Source organism: Epinephelus lanceolatus, chromosome 1 (genome assembly GCF_041903045.1).
Source record: "Epinephelus lanceolatus isolate andai-2023 chromosome 1, ASM4190304v1, whole genome shotgun sequence".
In the NCBI taxonomy this organism is placed as follows: Eukaryota; Metazoa; Chordata; class Actinopteri; order Perciformes; family Serranidae; genus Epinephelus; species Epinephelus lanceolatus.
In genome coordinates, this window is record NC_135734.1 from 3,918,766 (window position 1) to 3,946,229 (window position 27,464).

General features: G+C 41.5%; 1 protein-coding gene across 5 annotated transcripts in view; it reads right to left on the bottom strand.

The window, feature by feature from the left end:
* The window catches only part of epha8 (eph receptor A8), a 343,102-nt gene that overhangs the window by 162,163 nt on the left and 153,475 nt on the right, over window positions 1-27,464 (bottom strand). For all 5 annotated transcript variants that reach the window (XM_033632678.2, XM_078169183.1, XM_033632677.2 and 2 more), the window contains exon 6: window positions 1,907-2,222. In XM_033632678.2, the coding sequence (XP_033488569.2) occupies window positions 1,907-2,222 (316 nt within the window). The remainder of the gene's footprint in view (window positions 1-1,906; window positions 2,223-27,464) is intronic.

Sequence of the window (27,464 nt, forward strand, 5' to 3'; positions counted from 1 at the left end):
TTGACCGCAGCAGTGATTTCTTCCCATAGTGCATTTTTCCAACTTTCTTTGATGGCACTTTTCAGGCTGCCAAATTGAAACTGGAACATCAGTGTTTTTACTTCTAGCTCAGAGAAGTTCCTCTTGTTGGCTGTATTAAGCCTCTCCATGTTATAAACTTCAGGAGCGAGGCCTCTAAAGCCAGAATATATTGAGGTGGTATATTTAGATGATGATTGTTTTCAACAGCCATATTAAGAAATGCGCAATCATTCTGTGATTGTTGAAATAAAAACATTTCATGAATCGCACGTGAACCCTACGGTTAGATGATTTCTGCACTCAGATCTGTGCTGGTTTGTACGTTAGATTGATAAATGAGGGCCAACATGTTGGCAGGTATGTGGAGTATTAATACCAGTAGTAAATAATTTAATGCAGAAAATGCAGCAGACAAGACCATTTTAACCATTTCTGATACAAAAACCATAATGTTGCAAAAGATAGCTGCCTGTTTTCATTCCCAGGGAGTCAAACACGGCAACTTGATCATTGGCCATGAGCAACTGATTCCAGCACGCATAGCACCTAACTCCAATATAAACCTGTCCATGACAATGATGTAGTATGAAGAGTAAGAAAGTCTGAGCAGAGCAGGAAGGAGAGGTGGTGGATGGGACAAACATAGGACTTTCACCCTGGAGACCACTGTATGTGTCCTGTGTAAAACCAACAGCACTCTGTTTCTCTCCTCACACTGTGCCAGTGTCAGACAGATGGTGGGTCGCTGCTGCTGCTCGCTGTATGTGCTACTGAAGTGTAGGACCACTTACTAAGCTGCCGTATTTGACGAGTTGGGAGTGAGAACGTTTTGAAAAAAGCCTGCATCCTGTGAGTCAGACTAGTGTTAACCTCGTCACTCTGTTCACCATCTGATCCTAACTCTACGTTTATCCTCAGTTTCTTTCTCTTCTCTTCTTCCTTTCTACTCATCTTTATTGTTATATTTTGATGAAGAGGAGAATTAATTGTTCTCAGATCTGTCCCCAGCTTTAGTCGAGACTACAACTTATAATTCATAAACAGCCAGAAACAGGGTACAAAGAAGGGGGCTTTGTACTGGTGAAGGGGTGGGTAGCCTATATTACTGCCTTGTTACCACATTTCATTAATTTTCTAATGAGGAACTACCAAAATACATTAAGTAGGACACAAGTACAACGCGCTTCTGTTTGAACTCCCTTTTCTAGACCAGGGAAATCCCCTACCCATGATTAATAAATGATTACGTAAAATTACCTAGAGATTTTATAAATAGTTCATATATAAATCACTTAGGAAATCAGCCTCCTAATGGAACATGGAATGAGTATACTAGCCATTGAGTATACTAGCCTTGATGCTCAGCTTTTGAATTTAAGCTAAAATGTATGTGCCATCACATAATGATTGGTCTTATTTTGGTAAATGGACCTGATCTTGTATTGTGCCTTTCTAGTCTTCTAACCACTCAAAGCGCTTTTTACACTACAAGTCACATTCGCCCATTCACACAGTGGTGGCTGCGGCTACCATATAAGATGCCACCTGCTGCACAGTTTTTAAGACACTCACACACTGAGGGAACAGATAGCAGGAGCAATTTGAGGTTCAGTAGCTTGCTCAAAGGATACTTTGACATGCAGACTGGAGGAGCCAGGGATTGAACCACCAATCTTCCATTTAGTGGACAATCCACTCTACCTTCTGGGCCACAGCCACCCCATCAGAAAAAAAACACACCTGAATTTGTTTGAATTGGTGTTCCTTGTTCAGCACCAGTTAAAATGACAGTGCTCACCCCAGTTTAAACAAAACAAACCAATAAACACACCTGTCCATTATAACTGCACCATGTCAGGTATGAGAGAATGCTGAGTCAACTTACCCACACAGGAGTCTCTGTGTTCCTCGAATCCAGCCGAGCACACACACCTCCCGATGGGCACCAGCCACTCCCCTTCAGCGCTGCAGTACATCTTGGGTGTGTCCCTCTCCTCTGCGTGATCCACACACTGACCCCTGACCTCCACCAGAGAGGACGAGTCGGCACCTGTCACCACATCAGTGAACACCGCCAGGTTACGGCTGACACCCACACAGCGTTTGTAGTACACCCGCACAGAGGTGAGGGCAATGCAGGCGCCAATGTCCTGGAAAGCCAGGTAGAAGCCTCGTCTGCTCAGAGGGCCAACTCCTCGCACCTGGGAGAACAGGAGAGGGGCTTCACACTTGAGGTCACCATGACAGTGTTAGCAATCTGTGTCTGACAATGACAATAAATATAAAATAGGATATATCATTAACACTTTCCCCGCCTTTGACAAGATTTTTGGTCATTTATGATACAACACTTCCCCGCCATTGCAAGATATTCTGGCAAGATAGGGGGCACTCTTACACAACCTTTTTTTTTACTTATTTTTCATTTTTATTTTATTATCATTGTTATTTTTCAGCACTGTAAAGCGTCTTTGATTAATCAATCAATCAATTTTATTTATAAAGCCCAATATCACAAATCACAATTTGCCTCACAGGGCTTTACAGCATACGACATCCCTCTGTCCTTAGGATCCTCACAACAGATAAGGAAAAACTCCCCCCCAAAAAAAACCTTTAACGGGGGAAAAAAAACAGTAGAAACCTCAGGAAGAGCAACTGAGGAGGGATCCCTCTTCCAGGACGGACACACGTGCAATAGATGTCGTACAGAACAGATCAGCATAATGAATTAGCAGTAATCCGTATGACACAATGAGACAGAAAGAGAGAGAGAGAGACGGAGAAAGAGAGAGATGCAGGACAGACAGTAATGACAATAGCTTACAACAACATTAATGAAAGTAATAATATTATAATTATAGTTCTGGCTACTGTGGTACAATATGTTGAAAGTATATATTAATATCTGATAGTATACATATGTGACAATAATCATATGTGTATAATAACAGTAGAAGTATGACTAATGATAACAGCAGCAGCAGGAGGCATCTGGCAGGACCACGGCAGCAGCACAACCACACACGTCACACTATCCAGGCACCGCTGCAATACGAGTTAACCTGGGAGACAGTGGAGCACAAAGGCTCCGGAGAAGAAGCCGAGTTAGTGACATCCAGAATGGCCGAGTTAGCAAGATGCAGTAATAGGACACGAGAGAGAGAGAGAGAGGGAGAGAGAGAGAGAAGGAGAGAAGGTGCCCGGTGTATTATAGGGGGTCCTCCAGCAGACTAGGCCTAAGTCAGCCTAACTAGGGGCTGGTACAAGGCAAGCCTGAGCCAGCCCTAACTATAAGCTTTATCAAAGAGGAAAGTCTTAAGTCTAGTCTTAAATGTGGAGATGATGTCTGTCTCCCGGACCGTAACAGGAAGATGATTCCACAGGAGAGGAGCCTGAAAGCTGAAGGTTCTGGCTCCTGATCTACTTTTGGAGACTTTAGGGACCACGAGTAACTCTGCGTTCTCAGAGCGCAGTGTTCTGGTGGGATAATATGGCACTATGAGCTCTCTAAGATATGACAGAGCTTGACCATTTAGACCTTTATAAGTTAACAGTAGGATTTTAAATTCAATTTGATGTCCTGAAAAGTGCTATATAAATCTGATGTATTATTATATTATTATAATTATTAATGTGAAATAGAACAGCACTGCTGTGTCCACAAACAAAGAAGATCCACCGGAAACCAGAAGAAGATTCTGCAGCTTGTAAATTGCAAAGCTTATGGTTGCGCAAGCCATGTGGATGTTGATGGACTCAGACTCTGACAATTCCAGTTTTGATCTATTCTGAATCTGATTAGGATGAAGAAGCAAACAAGTTTGGTGGGACGAAACGGGATCTCCATGACAGTGACAGTGATACACAAATAAGACGACCACAGAAGAGGGAGACAACAGAAGACTGCACAATCACTGAATGTGACGTGTTCTGCTGTACCTCAAAGAGAATATTACTTCCATTATTATTACAATTTTATTATTATTATTATTATTATTATTATTACTATTTTCATTTATACAATTCAAAAAACAAAAAAGTACATATAAATTGATTTCATACTTGAAAATGACTGTCTTCGACAAAAATGCATTATTCTCAGCTTTTTGTCCGAAATGTTGTTGTTGTTTTGTTTTTTTAATGAAAATGCACAAATTCAAGTGGTGATAATAAAGAAATGGAATAAGATAGATTAAAATGGTTTATTGTGTTAAAAAATATGAGGTCCCTTCTTTAGTTCTGTGTATATTCTGTTAAGGTATTGATAGAACTAATTATTATGTGGGTCTTGAGAGATTAGTGAATATGATCAAAAATAATACTCTGGCAGGGAAAGTGTTAATATCAGTGTGTGTTTGCCTGTGTGTTCACTTGAGGTTGTCAGAAGATAAATTTAAAGGGTTGTGAGAGAATTAACAGGACAGGAAAACAAAACATTATTCTTCTACACAAAAAAAGAGTTCCTGAATTTTTCTCTTCAATTCTTAAACAAGGACTCCACTGATTAAGCACTCCCTTATCATTGTCAAGCTCACTATCAAAATTGATCCAAAAGAACCAGAAATGTCATATTTTTAATTCAATGGGGTTTTTTTCTACCTTGTCAAAACGTGACACCTAAATTACCCATGATGCAACTTGACTGCTCACAGTTCAGTCAGTGATCTAGGTATAATATGTTAGTAGTCTCTTGTTTTCACACAATTTATCAGACCTCACATGGCTCTCTGGCACCACAAAAATCTTAATCCAACTTTTTTCACATATGTAGTTGAACCTCTCAACACCTGGAGAAACGCTTTGATGAGTAAAATTGTTGGAATTCACCTTCTGTATAACATTTAGTCATGAACAAATAAGTGACAATGGGCCTGATGCAGAAACATTCTCTTACATTTCTCTTATGTTTTCACTTAATTTTCTGCCAAGAGAAAAATAAGAGAAGTCACCTCCAGATGCAACAAATGTTCTGAACCATCTAAATCTGCTCTTACCCAGGTTTGCTCAATGATGAATCCCACTTTATCATAAGTCACCTAATAGCCGAGACATCATATAAGGGCAGGTGTTGTGTTGTGTGCAAAGACTCTGACATATGCCCAAGAATGGAGAGATGCCACCAAAAAAACATGGCTGGGAGAAGAAGAAGAAGAACTTCCGCAGTAGTGAAATTGATGTACTGTTTAATAAACTTTAACACAGTAAATATGGTTCCAAAGTGTCAGTAGGAGTTTTACAGGAAAATCAAAAACTGGCAATGGCAAAACATTAGTGATGCTGTAAATGGCTGTGTCAGCAGCAGTGGTGGAGGAAGTATTCAGATCCTTTACTTAAGTCATCATCGGCGATCACTCGAAGCGAGTATGACTGTCCTCTTCATAGGGCTGTCTACTTGTGGGTCTTCAGATGGCTGTAGAGGCCAATCCGTGATCCACATATCTTGGTGCAGTGTGGGCAAGGGAAAGTAGAGGTGGTGAGTGGTGCGGCACGGCGGAGTTCAGATTCGTACTGTACTGCCCCCTCTTGCACTGCCTTCCTCCAGTTGTGCCTGTGCAGAGCAAGGTCCTCCCAGTTGGCTGATGTGATGTTGAACTTTTTCAGGGTGCTCTTGATGTTGTCTTTACAGCGCTTCTTTGGCCCACCAGGGGCCCGCTGTCCTTACTTTAACTGGGAGTACAGAATCTGCTTTGGCAGGCGATTGCTTGGCATGCGGATGACGTGGCCTGTCCATCGCAGTTGGTATTGCATTATGATGGTTGTGATACTGGGCATCTACTGGTTTGTTTCTTCCAGGATGCTGATGTTGGTACGTCTGTCCTCCCAGTTGGTTCTTAGGATTTTACGTAAGGCTCTTTGGTGGAATTGTTCCAGCACTTTCAGGTGTCTACTGTATGTGGTCCAAGTTTCAGCTCCATACAGCAGGGTGGGGAGGATTACGGCTTTTGTAAACCAGGACCTTTGTTTGGGTCCTCAGGTCTTGGTCGTCAAAGACTCTGGTCCGGAGTCTGGCATATGATCCACACTGGCACAGCTCAGATGATGGTTAACTTCAGAGTGTATGTCAGCTCTGGAGGAGAGAAGGCTGCCAAGGTAAGGGAAGTAGTCCACATTCTCCAGCGTGGTGTTGTCAACTTTTATGGCAGGCAGGGAAATGAAAAATGACTGAGGAATACTGAGATTCCAAGATGGCGGATAAAGAGTAGAAGCATTTACCCTCCGCTCCCATTCTTTAAACTCTCTCTTGTCAAAGTCCATATTTAACTCTCTGACTTTTTCAACAACATCGTAAATCTCCAAACTCTAAAGAAATGTCATCTAAACCTGCAAAACAAAGCAAAAGGGACCCCGCGTCTAGGGAGGATACAGCTAGCAGTGTTAGCATGGCCACGCTAGCCAGCTTGCTGGAGAGCTACAAAGCAGATTTTTCCTCAGAATTTAAGAAGACCATCTCTGTCCTTGAAGCTAAGATTGACCTTGTCCAATATTTTCTTATCTTCAGACAAAAAAGTGTTGGAGATGTTTCTTTTACCTGCTTGACAGTTTTGACTGTGACTCCAGTCTTCCTCAGAAGTGTCATCTGACGTGTCATTTATCAGCTGGCCGGCCCAACAGACCTATTAGAATCTGTCGGGCCTGCCACACCCCCTGCCTTTGGATGGTCTCTGGAGGAGGGAATCCCAGGTGTGCAAGAGGGTGTACGCCCCTTCGTCCCGGTTGATGGTGCCGCTCGCCCGCTTCCTGATTTCGATTGCCTCTTTTATCCAACATTTGAATTTATTGGTCTCTGATGTGATTATTTGGCCCTTGTCCCAGTCCATAATGTGGTTATTTCTCCTGCAGTGATCTGTGATGGCTGATTTTAAGTTTTCCTGTTCTACTTTGTCTTTTTGTGTCCTTGTGAAACTCCCAGCTGTCTCTTTCTGGCATTCTTTTTGATGTTCTTTTTTCCTTGTATTGAATGATCTTCCTGTTTCTCCAATGTATGTTTTCTTGCATGATTTGCATGGTATTTCGTATATTACATTGCATTTTCTGTTTTCGAGCAGGGAGACAAGGCGGGCAAACTGTTGAATTATTGGGCGTGTGTGGCTAGTGCCTCTAAACTTATTCCTAGTATAAAGTCTCCTTCAGGCAGCATTGTAACTGACCCTACAGAAATTGGCAACCAAACTTTACTCCTCTGTGTTTTCCCTACATAACTGGGACAGCCCTAGTTCTCCTGACCTGCTGGTATACCTACAAATGGACAAGACTGTTGCTGATGGTATGAGCATGCCCGTAACCACTCTTGAAGTATAGGAGCCATAAAACTCTACAAAGTAACAAGTCACCCAGGCCTGATGGTTTTACCATAGAATTTATTAAACTTTTTCTTCTTCTTTTTTTTGTACTCGCCTCAATACTGGTTAGGGTTTTCAAAATGCTTCATTAAAGGGCCACTTGCCACCCACTTTTTCAGAGGCTTCAATTCAATTCAATTCAATTTTATTTATAAAGCCCAATATCACAAATCACAATTTGCCTCACAGGGCTTTACAGCATACAACATCCCTCTGTCCTTAAGACCCTCACAATCACTCAATCACTTTGTTGCTCAAAAAGAACATGGATCCACTCCTGTGTAGTAGTTATAAGCCAATTTCCCTTTTGAATGTGGACTTCAAGATATTGGCTAAAGTCCTAGCCTGTCATCTCTAAAAGGCCACGCCAGTCCTGATCAATCCTGATCAGACTGGCATCATCTCAGGAAAGCATGTATTTTCTAACACCAGGCAGTTGTTCAAATTTATCTTTTCTTCGCCCACTGATTCGCCCAAAACTGTGCTGGCTCTGAATGCTGAAAAAGCATTTGATCGTGTGGTGTGGAGATACCTGTTTTATGTACTTAATAAATTTGGTTTCAGTGTTGTTGTTTTTTTTGCATCCATCAGCATTCTCTCTGCCTCCCCTGTAGCCTCAATTAATATCAGTGTTATCAAATCTGGCCTACTTTCTCTGTCCCATGGCACCCATCAGGGTTGCCCTCTGTCTCAATTACTGTTTGCGCTTGCCATAGGCTCTAGATATGGCTTTAAAGTGAGGTGAGATTTGAAGATTACACGTCATGGTCTGTCCCACAAACTTGCATTGTATATAGATGACCTCTTACTCTATATTTCCAATCCAGTCTTCTATGTTCCCATAATTCTAAGTATTCTCGAAAATTTCAGAAAATGGTTATAAACTTAACCTTGGAAAAAGTGAATGCTTCCCTAATAATTCATGAGCTGAGACTCCCTCAGGATCTCTTTCCCTTCAAGAAGGTCACAGACGGATTCAGGTACCTGGAAATCCTTGTCACTAACTCTTTCACAGAGCTCTTTGCTGAAATTTATCGTCCTTTATTAGATTGTGGCAAACTGAATTTTGTTAGATGGTCCTCTGTTCTCCTCTCCCTAACTGGGCAAATCAGTCTGGTGAAAATGGTGGTGTTCCCCCAATTTTTTTATGTTTTCCAACATATTCCACTATTTATTAATAAATCCTTGTTTGTCACTTTGGATCAATTGATGAATTCATTTCTTTGGTGGTATAAATGTGTGTACATCATAAGCTCAGTTCTTCAACTTCCAAGATCTAAAGGAGGCCTGGCTTTGCCAAACTTCCGTCATTCCCACTGGGAAATAGCAAGCTCCTCTTCTGGAATACAGATGAGACATCAGGCCAACAACCCCAGTAGGCCCTGATGGAGGTCTTATCCTTACGCTTTTCACCTTGGTCGGTGGCCTGTTCCCAACCACCTCTTTCAATTAAACAAGCCACTATAAATCCAATCGTAACAAATACTCTGAGAATCTGGAACCAGTTCAGAAGACAGTTTGGCCTGCATACACCATCAGGTCTAGCCCCAGTTCTTTGCAACCACCTTTTCCTGCCATCCTGCTCAGACCCAGTGTTCCAGACCTGGTCAGAGAAAAGGTTGCAGACTATAAATAAACCCTATGTGGATGGTGTTTTTACCTCATTTGCAGATCTCTCTGCAAAACCCACTCTTCCAAATACTCACCTGTTCCGCTTTTTCCAAATTCGTCACTTTGTGCGATGTCAGTTTCCCCAATTCCCTAACCACCACCCAGATTCTACGATTGATGCCTTTCTATCACTTAGTACAAAAGACTGACAAAAGGGACTGATAGCGATCATTTATAATCACATTTCCAACATAAACCCAAACTGTCCAGACACCCTGAGGGCTACTTGGGGATGGGACCTCAGGATCAGTGTGTCAGATGAACAATGGGAACATATACCAGACCGTGTACATACCTCTTCTATATGCACTAGACACAGCCTTTTGCAATGTAAGATCTTAAACAGAGTCCACCTCACAAACGCGAGGCTGGCCAAAAGATACCCGGACAGGTCTGATTCTTGCAATAGGTATAAAAGCTCACCCGCTGACTATGTACACATGTTCCTGTTATGCCCTCAATAATCTGAGTTTTGGGCTGCTGTATAGTGACAGGTGAGTTGCTCTCTCTCCTCTTGCCTGTCTTGGTATTCATCCCATATCATCCGTCCGCTCCTTTGGCACAATGCATGATGGGATATATTGCTTGGTTTACGACCATTGGTTGTACACTACTTTTCACACTGTGGGATACTATATAAGGTATAATAATTCCGTCTATACATTCAGACATCACTAGAAAATGGCGAACTCGCTATATAGTGGACTAGTTAGTGATTTTAGACACATCCCTAGTTTCCTTGCAAATATAGGCAGATATCAAGTTTGATTGCAGTGTCATCTCTTACTTAAGGTAAAAAGTACACAAACCACAGTCAAAGTTTCAGTGTTTCATCTCCACTGTAAGTACTGCGCATAGGATGCATAGGCATATTCCATATTTATGAAACCTCTGTGTATTTTGCTTGACTCAACTTTCTAGAGTTTGGAAAGTTCTCTCACTTTTTCATACTAAATATCCAAACAGTGGTTGCTGCAGTAGTTTGTGAACAAACAGTGTGAACAGTATAAACAGAGCCTTAATTTAATCTCTGGACTGCTGTTTGGTGTTGTGCTTTGGCAGCAGTCATTAATCAACTGCTTTGCTTCCAAAAATAACCTGGAAACATGGATGTTTTTACATTTTTGTATGCTTGTTTTTCATCTCATATCACATTTGATTATCTTGTTAACACCCAGGAAATAGGGCTGCTCAATTAATCGAATTTTAATCGTGATTACAATTTTGGCTCCAGACGATCTCAAAATTCATATAATCGAGGAAAAACGATTATTTGGTGTTTCCGTTCTGAGACGCGCATGCACAACTCAACCGCTACGTCCCCGCGTGTGTGGAGAGTGGAGATCCAGGCCGGCGATTTAAGCACGTGTAAAGATGACAGAGGGTGAGGCTGAGCAGCGTCGCTTGGTTGATAAAAAAGGTAGAACCACTTCATTTATTGAAGTATCTGTCTCTTATTGTATTTTATTTATTTCTTGTTTTCAAAAGATTGAGTGCAGTAGCCTACAACAGTTGAGGGTCCGACATTAACGGTTGCCCGAATGCCTGAGGCAAGTAAAAATATCCGGCGGGCCAGCAGTCCCTGCGCAGACATGCCCAATCGGGCAGGCAGTACCGACTCGGATTTTTTATTTTTATCATTTCTAATCACAGGGCAGGAATTATACCACAGCCAAACGGCCAGTGCCGTGGAGTCCCCGGTGTGTGGCCGTAATGCCCCTCCTACCCATACGGCCAGTGTAGCATGCCCTGTTTTTTATGACAAACAGCATAGCAAGGCTACGGCTAAATTAACATAACGTTACTGACACTCCGAGACACATGCACACACACATAACGTTACCAGACAGCCTCTCAGTCCTTAGCCGCTAACGTTAGCTCATGTTAGCACAGTTACCACACAGAAACTTTTACAAAGGGTCACAATGTGCTTCTAGTGACTGTCAAATCGCCAGCGAAAGATGTTTACACTGCGTACACGGAGATGGGACAAAGATCCTCTGAGAAGGAAGATGGTTCACTCTGCTCTGCCGCCAGGAACAAACTGGGAGGCAAAGATCATCTCTAAGGAAGAGGACTCACTTTGCTGCAGGATTCACCAAAACATTTTTTTGTTTTTTCTTTTAATAAATTGAACACACATTAAAGAACATACAAGATTCTGTAGAGAATTAATACATATAATACAATACAATAAACACTGTCTAATTAAATGAAGGAAGAGGATTTTTTAAAGGCAAATAAAATATTGGGAATTTATGTAAAAATATACATATAGACATATGAATAATTATATAATTAAAGATATGTAGGTTATGTTAGGTGAATACACCTGTCAGTGACCCTGACCACTGGCATTGGCAAAAGAACTGGAGTTGGTCCCCGGATGCTGCACTGCAGCTGCCCACTGCTCCCAGTGTATACAGTAGGATGGGTCAAATTTCGTTTCAATGCATGTTATGTGCTGAGAAAGGACAATAAAGAATCTTCTTCTAATAATAATTTCTTAATAACTAGGAGATAACAAAAGAATAAAGAGATTTCAAAGACATAAAAAATAAGGGACATGAATCAAAACAACAAGAAACGAGATATATCCCCAGTCATGCACACCCAGTTTTAATAAGCTCAGTGCTGTTTTTCAACAAATATATTGTTTTGGCTTCATTCAATGTAATTAGCACATATTGTTATTGCGCCATTTGTTTTGGCCTTGGTGCCCCACATTTTGGCCATGATGCCCCAATAAATTTGTATTTATCAAAGGCCAAAGTGGCCTTGCCCTAAAAATGACTTAATTCCAGGCCTGTAATCGTGTATTTCCTCTCCTGTTTCTGTCCTCGGAGGGGCCAGTTGCAGTGTGCTGCTTTTTTATGTGCTGCTGCCTCCATTGGCTGATCATCTCTGCTGACGTAAGATATAAGTTATGAGCGAAAATATGCACCACACAGCCAGAAAAAGAACCTCTTAAGCAGGGCAAGTAAGAATTTAGATGGGGCAAGTAGATTTGAGAAGTACTTGCCCGACAGGGCAAGTAGGAAAAAACCTTAATGTCGGACCCTGCTACTACATTACAAGATATTTTTATATATTTAACAGGAGAGTGTTTTTTAACATGTTCAATAAATGCTGTTCCAAATTCAAAGACATAATCGTGTAAATAATCGTGATTTCAATATTGACCAAAATAATCGTGATTATGATTTTTTCTATATCGAGCAGCCCTGCCAGGAAATGATTCAAAATATTATTTTCAATGTTTCAAAGTTGAGGAAACATACAAATATAAAGACATCTTTTTTTGCACACAACAAGAATTATTAACATCTAACAGGGTTACTAGTAGGGGTAGAAACTACTCTAGTATTTTCCAGTGTTGGTCAGTAATGTGTTCCAGTAACACTTGTAAAAAATTAAATTAAACAAAATTTCAGCACTAATATTACAGTTCCCCCAAAAACCAAATAACTCATTGCAACCGTACTTTTGTTGTCATCCCCTTCAGAGTTGAAATCTGACAATCAGTTACATCCGTGGATTAATTTTTGTAATTGCCGTGTTATATTGTAATTTCTTTGATTCTGTCCAGAGGAAAGATGACAAAAACATCATAGTCAAATGTAAACTGTGTGCAGGTAGTGGTACTAAGACCATTTCTATTGCGATTACATTGCCTCAAATCTCCTGGAACAGCTACTATGTCCAGCAGCACAGCAACATTTTTTTTTTTTTTTTTTGTTCTTGTTTTCTTTGGTTTGTCTTTGTGAATTGCTGAATGGCTGACCTTTACTTTATGCAACTTGATTATTCATGTCTTTCATTTTTTATTTCTTATTATATTTTTATTTTTATTTTTTATTTTTTCTAACCAAAGCTTGTTCGTTTCTTTTAAACATGTCCGAATAAACATTATTCTATTCTAAAAACATGACGCTCCAGTAAATACTCACTACCAAAGGTAAGCCCTCTGCAGCCGCAGCCTGTATTTAAGCAGATCCTTGGGAAAATATTGGTCACAGGCAACAGAAAATCAATTGCCAGCTATTTAACCTTAGCTGTGCTTGCTGGAGATCATCCTGACATTGACACAGAGACAAACATGAAGGCTGAATTTTGAGGAGAAACAACATAATTACCAATTTTGTGGAGCTTAACAGAAAAGTAAATCACCCAGTAGTGTAAAGAATTACTGTTGGCAGGGAGTAATAAGTAAAGTAATACTATTACTTTTGAGAAGACTAATGAGTAATGAGTTATACATTACGTAATAAGCCCAACACTGGTTGTTTGTGATTAACTTTTTAACAGCTGCCAGTAATGATCATGGGTTGATCTGAGCAAATATATGGGTATTAGACAGATGGTGTCCATAAATGATTCTCTCTACTTTCTCTCTTCCATTCTGTGTACTCCCCCTGGCATTTTGTTCACTACTGTACACCATTTAATTCAATAAAAAGTAACTGAAGGAGGAAAATAAAGCTCTGGCAATTTAGCAAATATGTTTGCTCCTTAACTTGGCTTGGTTTATTCAAAAAACATATTTGTACCATCAACTCCTGTCTCATGTTGTCTGCAAACCATTCCTCTTGTGAAGCACTTAATAATCCGACAGCGGAGGTTAAAGAAGCAGTGTGTAAGATTCAGGGAGATTTTGTGGAATCTAGTGACAAGGATTGCAGATTGCAACCAGCTGGAACTTCTCTCAGTTAGAATTCCTTCAGTGTTTATTGTTCAGGAAGTTTTTTTTTTTTTTACTGGGAGCTGAATTATCCACAGAGGTCTCTTCCTCTCCAACACAAATGGACCAGGTAATTAAATCAACAAAAACACTAAATAAAGCAGTTTAATGTTATAAATAAGACTTTCTCCTACAACTTTTGGAACTTGCAGACAGGCTGCTTGCCCAGTGCCTGCTACAGTATATGTGCTCACCTTATTTCTGATCAGACATTCAGGATATTTCTACCTGGAGCGAATTATCCACAGAGATCTCCTCCTCGCTAAAACAAACAGACCAGGCGGTAAAAACCAGTAAAACACTGAATAAAGGAGATTAGATTGATAGAAAAAAGCAGTGTTTTAACGATGTTGTCATTGCACAGGGGCCTCTAACTATGGTGGCCAACACAAAAACGCAAATGTCCCTATCTAGAGTCAGTGATGGGTTTGTCTATTCTGGGCTTCTGTAGAAACACAGCAGTTTAACATGGCAATCTCCATATACGAGGACCCACTTTCTATGTAGATATAAATGTCTCATTCTAAGGTAATGAAAACACTAAAGAAAACATACTTACTATATTATATTCCATTTATGCCAAAATATCCCCTACATTCTACACACTGAATGTTGCAACACAGCCAATAAATTATGATAGCTTTGTACATTTTGTACTCTTTGCCTCTCTGTCTCCCCATGGTTCAGAAGACGATCAAACTTAACTATCTAGAGGAAATAAAAGTCAGACCAAGGCTTAGGTGAACCTGTGGAAGGATCATTACTGGATGTCACACAACATTTACTTCACATCTGTCCGTCCTAAGTCTATCCATCCTGGAAGAGAGATCCCTCCTTGGTTGCTCTTCCTAAGGTGTTTTTTTCCCATTAAAGGGGTTTCTTTTGGGGAGTTTTTCCTCATCCGCTGTGAGGGTCCAAGGACAGAGTGATGTCGTATGCTGTAAAAATTGTAATTTGTGACATTGGGCTTTATAAATAAAACTGAACTGTATTCAGAGAATTATAATAAGTAAGAGTATGAAATAGAAGTATATAAATATAAAGCAATATTAATATATAAAATAGAAAAGAAAAAGTACATTAAAAAACAAAAATAGAATGTGCAATATGCTACAGTGTTTAACAATAGTACTTCAGATATAAAAATATTAAAAATAATGTAAAGAATGTAAAGAATAAAGTAAACATCAGAAATATGTACAGTTATGCGCATGATAAAGTAGTATACTGACAAAATATTGCACAGTTGAATAATTGTACAGAATATTGTGGCAGTTGAATAACTGCACCCAATAGATAATTATGAATTATAAATTGAGAAGGTAAATAAAGTCCAGATGCCAGTCTACTGACTCAGAGCAGCTGACACTGAAGGAGAAGTTGTACAGGTTAATGGCCACAGGCAGGAATGACTTCCTGTGGCACTCTGTGGTGCATCTTGGGGGAGTAAGTCTGTCACTGAATATGCTCCTGTGTCTGACCAGCACATGGTGGAGTGGATAGGAGACATTGTCCAAGATGATATGTATCTTAGACAGCGTCCTGCTACAGTGCCATCAGAGAGTCCAGCTCCACCCCCATTACATTACTGGCCTTGTGAATCCATTTTTTGAGGCAGTTGGCGTCTGCTACCCTCAACCTGCTGCCTCAGCACACAACAGTAAACAGGATCACACTGAGTACCACAGATTCATAAAACATCCCCAGCATTGTGCGGCAGGTGTTTAAGGGCCTAAGCCTTCTCGGAAAATAGAGGCGGCTCTGGCCCTTCTGATAGAGGACTTACGTGCATTTGGACCAGTCCAGTTTATTATCCATATGCACTTCCACATACCTGTAGTTCTCCACAATCTCCACATTGACTCCATGAATAGAAACAGGGGTCACCACTGCCTTTGCCCCCCTCAGATCCACCACCAGCTCCTTTGTCTTTGTCACATTAAGATGCAGATGGTTCTGTTCACAATATGTGATAAAGTCACCCACCACAGCCCTGTATTCATCCTCATCACCCTTACTGATACATCCAACAATTTCAGGGTGCAGAGACAATTGCAATTGCAGAGACTGTCCTCTGTGGGGCCCCAGTGTTGCTGACCACTATGTCTGACACACAGTGTTGCAAGCGCACATATTGTGGTCTCATCCACCTGCATGGCTGTCAGCTTGGAGCTGGCCGGATGGTGTTGAAAGCACTGGAGAAGTCAAAAAACATGACCCTCACAGTACTTGTCAGCTTGTCCAGGTAAGCGTAGGCATGGTTTAGCAGGTAAATGATGGCATCCTCGACTACCGGTCGGTGCTGGTAGGCAAACTGGAGTGGGTCTAAGAGGGGTGACCTTGAGCCGGAGCTGCTCCAGGACAAGTCTTTCCAGGGTCTTCATGATATAGAGGGTTAGCACTAGTCTGTAATCCTTGGAGCCACTGGGATGCGGTGTTTTTGGCACAGGAAAGAGACACAGTGTTTTCCACAGCGGAGACCCTTTGGAGACTCAGGTTCATGTTGAAGATGTGGTGAAGCACTCCACACAGCTAGGGGGCACAGGCTTTGAGCACCCTGGGGCTGACACCATCATGGCCTGATGCCAGCCTTGCTTGAGGGGAGTCTGGGCAGCTGTCTTCTCAGATGGTCAGCTTTGAAGCACACTGTAGAGGTCACAGTTAAGGGAGCGGGAGAGATGCAGTCATCAGGATGGAGAGGGCAGTTAGCCTGCGAGCCAGAGGAGGGGTGAGAAGGACCATTACCTGTCTCTGTGGAACAATGACGATCAAGAGGGAGACATCTGGACCTCAGGGTCTTCCACTTCTGACACATTGCAAAGAGTCAAAGATTATTCTTCTTTGTAGTCTGGAGTCATGCTTTAGAAAGACATGGTAATCTCTTACACTCCTAGTGAAGATAATATACAAATACAGATTATGGTATTATGAGAAGTTTTGGCTCAAGATTGATTACCCCTGCCAGGCTTACTTTGAAGTTGCTGACCAGAGTGGGACAATGTCCCTTGTGCTTTGGAATTAACTTTGTCCAGGGTTTTACCAGAGACTGGGCATAGGCATAGTGTTGTACATTCTGTTGTAGGCAGACAAATGAGTAAAGCCGGGGGGTGGCAAGGGACACTGTCAAATCTGTTGAAGAACAGATTAAGTTCATTGGTCCTGTCCATGCTGCCTTCAACTCCTTTGTTGCCAGTCGGACTGAAACCAGTGATGGTCTTAGTGCCACTACAGACCTCTCTCATATTGTTCTGCTTGAGTTTCCGCTCTAGCTTCTGCCTATTCTTTTCTTTAGCCTCCATGATCTTCACTTTAAGGTCCCCCTGTACTGTTCTCACCACCTCCCTAGCTGTAAAAGCCATGTTCTTGTCATTCAGGATGGCTTTAAGGTCTTTTGTTACACATGGCTTGTTATTTGAATAACAATGGCCAGTCTTGGCTGGAACAGTGCAGTCCATGTTTATGTTGTCAGTGAGACACTCTGTAAGCCCGTTATTGTCCTCTCTGGTTGGACAGCTCACATACTGGGAGCAACTGGGCAGAGTGGTTGTCATGGTAACATGGTTGAAGTCACGTGAGATTACGATGAAGGCCATCAAGTGTTGAGTCTATGGCAGCGTGTATGACGTCATGTCGGGTTGGCTGTAGGCAGGATGTAAACAGTCACAACAATGGCATGTGAAATTTCCCTTGGCAAATAATATGACCCAGGTCCCACAGCTCAAAGTTCAATTTCCAGGCTACAGATGTGGTCCTTGATTGCAATGTTACTGGGATTGGACCATCGGTTATTAACTAGAACAGCATGCCCCCTGCCTTTCTGCTTACCACTATGGCACAATCCCTGTTGGCCCAAACAGTCTCAAAGTCGTCGATGGAAACATTGTGGTTGGGAATACCCTGATGCAGCCTAGCCATACACTCTTGTTGACTCGTTGTTAAGATAAGACAGGATAAGATAAGATAAGATAAGATAAGATAAGATACACCTTTATTGATCCCACAATTGAGAAATTCCAGTGTTACAGCAGTCAAGGGGAAAGAGTCAGATTAAAGATTTCAAAATTTAAAAATGTAAAAAAAACAAACTAGGCATGCAAAAAGAGTACAAAAATACAAGAAACAACAATAAATAATAATAATAATAATAATAATAATAATGAGCTGTGAATAAAAAGTGAGTAATGGATTAAAGTGAACATATTTAGTGCAAAGTGAATATTGTATGTGCAAATAAACAACAACATGGGGGACAGTTATGCTTATTATGGTGTCCATAAAGTGTCCATAGTGTTCCTAAAGTGTCCATGGTGCAGTTTACTGTGAGCAGTGCTGGTTATGTAGCCTGACAACAGCAGGCAGGAAGGACCTGCGATAGCGTTCCTTCACACACTTTTGGTGAATCAGTCTATCGCTGAAGGAGCTCTCCAGAGCTTTTATCTCCTCCTGCAGAGGATGGGAGTAGTTAGTCCTCAGAGATGACAGCTTGGCTGTCGTCCTCCTTTCCCCCACCACCTGCACTGCACTGAGTCCAGAGAGCATCCCATGACAGAGCTGGCCTTCTTGATCAGCTTGTCCAGTCTCTTCCTATCTGCAGCCGAGATGCTGCTGCCCCAGCAGACCACTCCGTAAAAGATGGCTGATGCCACCACAGTGTCAAAGAAGGTCTTCAGGAGCGCCCCCTGCACTCCAAAAGACCTGAGCTGCCTCAGCAGGTAGAGTCTGCTTTGGCCTTTCCTGTACAGTGCTGTTATGTGATTAGTCCAGTCCAGTTTATTGTTAAGATGAACACCCAGGTACTTATAAGATGTCACCATCTCAATGTCCTTTCCCTGGATGTTCACCGGTGATGGGGGGAGGAGTCTGCACCTGCGGAAATATACCACCAGCTCTTTGGTTTTCCCCGCTTTGATCTGAAGGTGGTTCCTCAGGCACCAGTCAACAAAGTCCTGGTTCAGTTCTCTGTACTCCCTGTCGTCCCCATCTGTGATGAGGCCGACGATCGCAGAGTCATCAGAGAACTTCTGCAGATGACAGGTGTGTGTGTCGTATGAAAAGTCTGCAGTGTAGAGGGTGAAGAGGAACGGTGCCAGCACCATCCCCTGCGGGGCCCCCGTACTGCAGACAACCAAGTCCAATACACAATCCTGGGTCCTGACATACTGCGGCCGGTCCGTGAGGTAGTCCAGGATCCAGGATGTGAGGTGATTAGCCACCCCTATGTGCTCCAGTTTGTCCCTCAGAAGTGCAGGCTGTATGGTGTTGAAAGCGCTGGAGAAATCAAAGAACATGATTCTCACAGAGCTTCCAGGCTTCTCCAGGTGAGAAAGAGCTCTATGCAGGAGGAAGATGACAGCGTCGTCCACCCCAATGCCAGGCTGGTAGGCAAACTGCAGCGGGTCCACTGAAGGGCCTGCTGGAGGGCGGAGACGAGACAGGACCAGGCACTCCAGAGTCTTCATGACGTGTGATGTTAATGCCACCAGTCTGAAGCTGCTGAAGTCCTTGGGGTGCGGAGTCTTGGGCACAGGTACCACGCAGGATGTCTTCCACAGCTGTGGTACTCTCCCCAGCCTCAGGCTCAGGTTGAAGATGGTTTCAACTATCCCGCACAGTTGGTCTGCGCAGGACTTCAGGAGCCTGGAGCTGATGCCGTCTGGACCCGCAGCCTTCCTTGTCTTTATCCTCCTCAACTGATCTCTCACCTGACAGGTAGTGAAGGACAAGCTGGAGCAGGGGGGCTGTGTGCTGGGGGGTGGAGGTGATGAGGTGGGGGGAGGAGTGGGGGTTGGTGAGATGTCCGGGGGAGCGGGGGTGGGGGAGGTGTCGAAGCAGTGTGCCAGGAGTGTAGGTGAGGGGGAAGGTGAAGGTGAGGATGAGTGGGGTTGCAGCCGTGATGTCTGGGCCAGGGGAGGGGCAGACTGATCAAATCTACTGAAGAACAGATTTAGATCATTCACCCACTTCTGGACACCTCTGGCTTGGGAGTCTGGTTGTGTGTGTCCTGAGATGGTTTTCAGACCTCTCCAGACTCCGCTGACATCGCTATACTGCAGCTGTTCCTCCATCTTCTTTCTATATCCTTCCTTTCCCCGCCTGATGTTTCTCCTTAGCTCCTTCTGCGCGGCCTTCAGCTCCTCCTTATTTCCAGAGTTAAAAGCTCTCCGCTTCTCCTTCAGGAGAGCTTTTATATCTGGAGAAATCCAGAGTTTGGTGTTGGAGAAGCAGCGTACAGTCCTGGTGGGTACAGTGCTTTCCACACAGAAGTTTATGTAGTCCGTAATGCATGATGTCATACTGTCAATGTCCTCCCCATGGGAATCGCTGAGTACCTCCCACACAGTGGCCTTGAAGCAGTCTTTCAGGGCCGTTAACTTGTTCATCTTGTTTGCCAGTGGTCTCAGTTTGCCCATAATGAGAGGGGGAGACACATCTTATGTCTCCTTTTCTCCATAAGTCTCTGTTGTCTGGACCCTGCTCTCCTTCCTCGCCACTTTGTCCCTCCTCTGCATCCCCTGTGTGTCCTTCTCCAGATTTCTGCTGGGATATCTGTTGTTCTGGTCGACATGCTGGCTTGGGTCAGTGTGATCAGCTGATCTCTGTAGTAAAAGAAGGTGGCCATGGGTGCACTGTACAACAGCGGCGTGTGTAAAGGAAAGTAGTAATTCCACGGTGAAAAAGCAAAGCAGAGCTCTCTTAAGTAGCATGTTCAAAGAGGGCACAGCTTAATAATTTTGCCAGAAAACAATAACAAGTGTGAAGAAAGCTAAAGTTGTTCAAAAAAACAAAAAGAAAAATAAGGCACTATCAGTAGAAACTGATACACACTAAAATTATATAGAATTGAACTATCAAAATGCTTTACCACTGGTCAACATCACAATTTAGCACACCAAGTTTACCAAAATTGAACTCAAAACAAATCCCCTGACTGCAACAATAACATTGGAATGAATTTAAATGACGTTAAAAATGTCCCTATTTCAAAAGCTTGTGTGACCGAGCCTTAATGCAGCTATAAGCACAGCACCTAATACCTTTGTGGTGCTACTGTAACAATTCAGTTTGTGATTTGAAATTAAAGCAGTAATGATTCAGTTTGTTCTCACACTGACATCGAGGTCTGTCCTGTTTTCAGCCCTCTCTAATGAGAGCCCACCAGATGCACAAAGAAGAGTAACAGGATGGCTTTTGATGAGGTTTACCTTTATAGTAGAATACTCTTGGTCACCCTTCACAGGATGGATTTTGAATTTTTCCAAAATGTGAATAGGCAGAGTACAGTGATGCACAGAAAGTTCTAGTGTGTCTTCGTGCCCTGTAAGGAGCAGTCTCCACATGCTGGAACAACATTATTACTGCTCAATTAGTCCCTTTATCTGCAAACTGATTTGATGGATTGAATAGAATTTTCACTGAAAAAACGGACTCACCAAGCTCCAGATACATCAACGCTGTGTGCTAATTAGACAGCTAATCATGAGTTTTGTGGATTTTTATTGGGCTATCATTGGGATGTTTTTGTTTCTGTTCCATGTGAATGCTAGAAATTACGCACACGTTGTATAAGCACAATCAACAGTTATCATTTAGCACTGTGTGTTTACAATTTTTAGTTAAGGGCAAACACTGTAATTGTTGGAATTCATTGCTCCTAAGTGACGCACTGGTGGTGATATTGGTTGATGAACAGGAAAATAAAAGGTATTGATGCCTATCAGGGGTAACACATTACAAGTAACACAAGTAAAAAAGTAGTGTTTTTAAGGAACAATTACTTTTCATTTTCCTTTTATTAAAATGTACTTCTACTCTTAGCTCAAGTGTACTTGAGTTATTTTAATACCAAAATCTGAAAAACACAGCAGTTACATTATGAAGTGCTTGCTGTCCCTCCAGAAAACCACTGAGATCTGTGCTTCTACGAACCCCTCTTCTGACCTCCAGAAGCACGTTGAAGTAAGTTGCACATCCAGCAGGTGAAAATGTAGTTAGCTAGCTAACCTTCGTTACATTAATATTTCATGTGAAACATTAATCTTTAATGTGATAAAGGTTAAGAGTGGTAGAGAGGAAGAGATGGAGAGAGAGGGGGAGATTTTTCATATTTCAACTGTATAGGAAAGTGATACTCAACTTATGACCCATGATAGGGTGCTGGGTGGCTCTGCACACCATTTTCTAATTTACAAGGAAATTGATTCACGCTAGAATTTTTCAGTTTTTCTTTTATCGTACTTCTGATATACATTAAGCTGCCTTTATTACACCGTGCAGCAACCACCTTGAGAACTGCCTACCCGCAACAGAATTCCCCACAAAAGCAGGGCATTCATAAAAGCAGCTGCTATCTCTGCAGTCTAAGGGCCAACAGGGCTTACGCCTGGTATTAAAATAAGTCAGTCATAACTTGGCATTCGAAAGCACTGGTCACACAGAAAGTGTTGCAGAGACAGGAGGAAAAAGAATGTAAAATAACGTCAAATATGCAACGTAAGACAAGCTGTTAAGCCCAAAAGTCCCCCAATTAGGAGACTTTGAGAGCGACTTTGCAAGCACAGTGTGAAACAATGCACTGATCACGAAGAATATAGTGATGTTGCACATCAAATTAAACAGCAGAACCTGGGCTACAAGGCTGTAAAAAACATTTTTACATGCCCCAAACACAGCTCAAACAACAACTAAATAACAACAAATCCAACTCCATACAGCACCAATATCCCGACCCACTCGCTATATTTCAGGCTCTAACTCGACCACACATGCCGTTCACCTCAAATGAAAGCTGAGCCTCCACTGTTTCCACACATATGCGTCAAAGCACACTACGCCAAAGCTTCAGAGAGATAGAGGCCAAAGAATAACAACAACAGAAATCTTTTTGCCAAAATATATTTGTAATATTTCTCTTATCTTGTTGTTTTTGCCATGAAAAGCGCATTCTGCCATTAAATCATACTTCATTCCCGTTTACAGACATGTTGTCCGTCATTCAAATGAATCCGGGCGGAAAAACTTGCCTGCGGGAGGTTCCAGGGGAAGCATAACAATGACCACTCACAGCAGCCGACATCGCCCCACAACGTGTTCTGCTGACTCTGATTGGCTTACAGTGCTGTCAATCTTGTTTTAGTGGATATAGCGTCATTCTATTGGCTCTAACGAATCAAACGAGGTGTCAGTCACTCAAATTGGTCAAGCCGTCGCGGACATACAGGCCTCCAAAGCTCAGAATAGAAACTCAGTTTCAAATGTAGTAGGTGTATATTGGTCAGTTTGGAGTGGGAAATAGAGGAAAAAAATGAAACGGACAGTTGTTCATTTACAGAAAAAAAAATGGGGCGTCAGTGGTTTAGTGGTAGAGCAGGCGCCCCATGTACAAGGCTGTTGCCGCAGCTGCCCGGGTTCGAGTCCAGCCTGTGGCCCTTTGCTGCATGTCATCCCCCTCTCTCTCCCCCTTTCACACTTAACTGTCCTGTCTATTAAAGGCAAAAAATATCTTAAAAAAAAAAAAAGAAACAAATAATGAAAGAAATAGGATTGTATATGACAAAAATCACATGCAAACATGGTGCAATTTTGGAGAGCTCACCTGAATTTTCTGTACTAAAACCTCTCTTTTATTGTTCTGCTTCAGTATCAGAATCAACCTTTGCAGAGTTAATGTTCACATATTGTACTATGATTTGATAGAGGTTTAGAGCTGCAGCTGCATCATTCCAAAGGGATACTCATCCTAAAAATGCTTTTTTTTAGGCAAACCTCAAAATGTTTCATTTGTGCTGTGTGCCATCTTCATTTACTCCTCACATATAACATACTGATATTTACACATCTTAACAAATCTCACAAGTGTTCCCTTTACCATGACACCAAAAGTATTCAAATAGACCTTGTGGTTGCAGAGATATATTCATTTCATTATGGGTATGCAATTTTCGAGCAGAGGCCTATAAATAGGCTTAGCTTTGAAAGGCTTAATGCCGGCCTTAAAGATGAATGAAATGTTGACTAAAATTCTATTATTTTTTAATGAATATAGTAGGTGTGTCCAAATGCTAACACATTGAAGATAACTTGAAAATCAACACCCCTACCACCCTAAAATGTAGGTTTCCATCAAGATAGACGAACAACCCGAAGATGTAAAGGTTCCTCTGCAGCTGTGTGATAAGAGGCGAGGTTCTATGTGTGGTTCTGCAGCTGAAACCTTCTGTTAGGTTTCAGGCTGGGCTGCCATTTTCTGTATTGATTGGGTCAAATGCAACACAGAAAAACTAAAGGATACAAGAAGCAATGCAACTCAAATTGTTACTGAACCTACCTTATGCTTTTAATTGAATTTAATTCAACTGATTGACAGTTGACACTTGTGACTTATGATGTCTGCACACAGATTTGGCTGGGGAAGGTCACTGAACACTTCTCTTCAGGTTCAGCTCAACAACTAAGAAGTATTTATTGAAGTGTGGGTGTTTAATTTGAATGCTTAAAGAGCACATCAGCATTTTGGGAATGGGTCCTGCTTTACATTTTCTTCACCAAAATCAACCCAACACAACCCCTTTTTAAAACTGAATTACTTGGCCCATATTTCATGGTGTCTGCATGTGTCAGCAAGAAACACCAAATTTAATATAACTTAGAAATATCTGCTTTGAAGGATGAGATTGGCCATATTCTATATTACTATTAATGTCAAGAAATTCCATGAAAAGACTTAAAGCAACAATGCGACAATCTGTCTAAAAAGTGTTGTGTCTGGAACTTGATATATCTTCTTCCTCTGTGCAAAAGAGCTTCATTGTCATCCAAAACTATTAAAAACACATCAGTGAGCCACACAGTTACATTGGATAATACACCATTACCATGAACACACACGCTGTTTATTCTGACAGAAGTTTATCACAGATAAACTGTCCTGCTGTCTTAAACACTCAGCAGAGCACCAAATATGGATTGATCTGCTGCTGAAATGCACTCTTTCTTCCCTTTTGAGTAATGTTTGCTTAAAACCGTGCTCTTTTGGGAAACTACTGATTCTTTTTCAAGATGAAGCATTTGTGGCTGCTTTAAATACTTATGTCTTCAGTAGGACCCGATTAAGTTGGGTTAAGTTGGGGTCCTGCACGGGTCCAGTTTTCAAGATCCGCCCCGACCCGACCCAGCGACGTACAAACCCGCACCCGCACCGCAAACCCGCGCATCAGGCCAATTAGTACCGCAACCCGGTCCGACCCGTTGAAACACGATCCGCAGCCCGACCTGTAACCCGGATTTAAAGTAATCATTTTGGGTCAAATTGGCTGAATATTGAACAGCATATCGCCACAGTTAAGGTGCCAGTGAGTAAACAACGACCTGAATGAAGCAGCTCTCACAATAAAAACCTGACTTCAGCTCCATCATCAACCCTCTTTGTTCTTCTCCCATACAAGTGTAAAAGCACTCGTTTGTTACGTTTAATGCTTTTAAACTTTTAATCTATGTAAAGGAACTTTACATGTGTAATAATAGACTTACTTTCTGTCCAGAGCGACGTTCAGCAGTTACGAGCTGTCACGTGTTTTTAGAATCCATCGAGGAGAGAAGTAATCCATCAGGGAAACACTTCAGAAACATTATAAAGTGATAGTTGTACATTTTATCCATTTATTTCTCAAATACCTAAATAATTATTTACTGTTTTGGAAGCGGCACTTGTTAGACGGTGGCAGCCATGTTGATTTTGTCATCCAATCACAAATTGTGTTATTAGATGGTGAAACGCGTGTAAACAGCTGAACCAATGACCGTTGCGAAATAGCAGAGGCGATCCTCAGAGAGTAAATAATGACCAAGATAGTTATCTGTAGTTTACCGAACTAATGACTGATGTGTTTATCTAAAACCCGCGATCCAACCTGCATGTTATTTTTTCCACCCAGATCCGAACCCGGGAAAAAATGTTTTTTTAAAAACCACCCGCAAATCAGCTGTTGGGTACCCGACCCAGTGCAGGACTCTGGTTGGGGTTGAGAGTTTGTTTGTTTGTTTATTTGGATCCCCATTAGCTGCAGCATAGCTGCAGCTATTCTTCCTGGGGTCCATGCAACAGACTTCCATTATGTGTTTACATAACACAAAACATACAATACACATAACACTCAACATACATAACGCATAATATAACAAAACATACAACACGACATTGCACAAAACATAACACAAAATTATAACTAAGATAAACAAAAACAAACAAGAAAACAAAAACTATACACAATCATAGACAAGACAAGCTCCCAATAATATTTAACAGTAAGTACTTATAAAACAATGACTATAATTATTCCATCTGTTCATATGTGGGCATTATGAAAGACACTCATTCACACACAACTACGAGACAAATCAAAGGATGAACTCTTATTTAGCCAATGTTCTAATTTAACCAAGTCCTTTATTAAATCATAGCAATGTTTTGTTAATAAAAGATGCTTTTTAAGTAAAACTTTAAACTGAGTTTTACTTTCTTCCTTCATGATGTGTCTCGGGAGTGCATTCCATTCCTGCATGGCTCTCTGTAAGTGATTGTTCTTTTAATTGCATTTGTTCTTGCTTTCGGTAATGTGAAATGTCCTTCTGTAGCATGTCTGGTCAAATAGTTATGTCTATCTAAAATAAGAGATAAATTCTTATATAAAATAAATGGGGTCTTCGTAATAAAAATATTCCTCATAAATGAAAGCAATGAATAAAGTAATCTGTTTTTGACAAACAACCAACCAAGACAGTCATGCATTGCCACAAGATTTGCTCTTCAACCACAATGGAGCGCTATACGTGCTGCTCTGTTTCGTACTGTCTGTAATTTCTTTAACTTCTCTGCTGTCACATTTGACCACACAGCTGGACAATAATCAAGATTGGATAGGACTAAAGCCTGAATCACCTGCTTGGCTGAGTTGCATGTCAAGAACTTTGCACATCTTTGCACAACAGAAACACCATTTCCCATCTTTGTGACCATCTTATTTATGTGTGTAGACCATGATAATTTATTATCTAGTGTGATTCCCAGTAGTTTGGTCTCTTGGACTTGTTCAACTACCACATTGTTTATACAAATATTCAGACCAGGCATTTTACTAATAGCATAATTTGAACCAATAATGATGCTGTTTGTCTTAGAAACATTAAGAACTAATTTATTTTTGTTTATCCATTCAACCACTGACCTTAACTCTGAATTTAAGATAACATTTAACTCAGAACCTGTAGCTCCAGACATGTATATGGTAGAATCATCGGCATACATCGAAATACTGGTCTTTTTTAAAACATGTGGCAGTTGTAAAAATTGTGTATAGGAGTGGCCCAAGGCCCAACTCTCACAGGCAGGGTCAGGAAGTCAGTGTTTTTTGTTTTTTCCTGTTGACAGCGAAAAACATATAGAAAAATGTAAACCTTGTCCTCTAAAAACAAGGCTGAAAGAAACACTTTTATTTTGAAGTGGGGTTGTATGAGGTGCTTAACCATAGTCAATGTATTACATACAGTAGATGGTAGTTGGCGGGCTTCCTGTTTGGAGAGGCAGACAGGACTAGCACCCCTGAAGATCAGCAAAGCATTGCAACAAAACATACTTTAACCACTTACAAAAAGGCCTACCTAAAAAAGTCAATATCAGTTTAACTGTTCGCTCT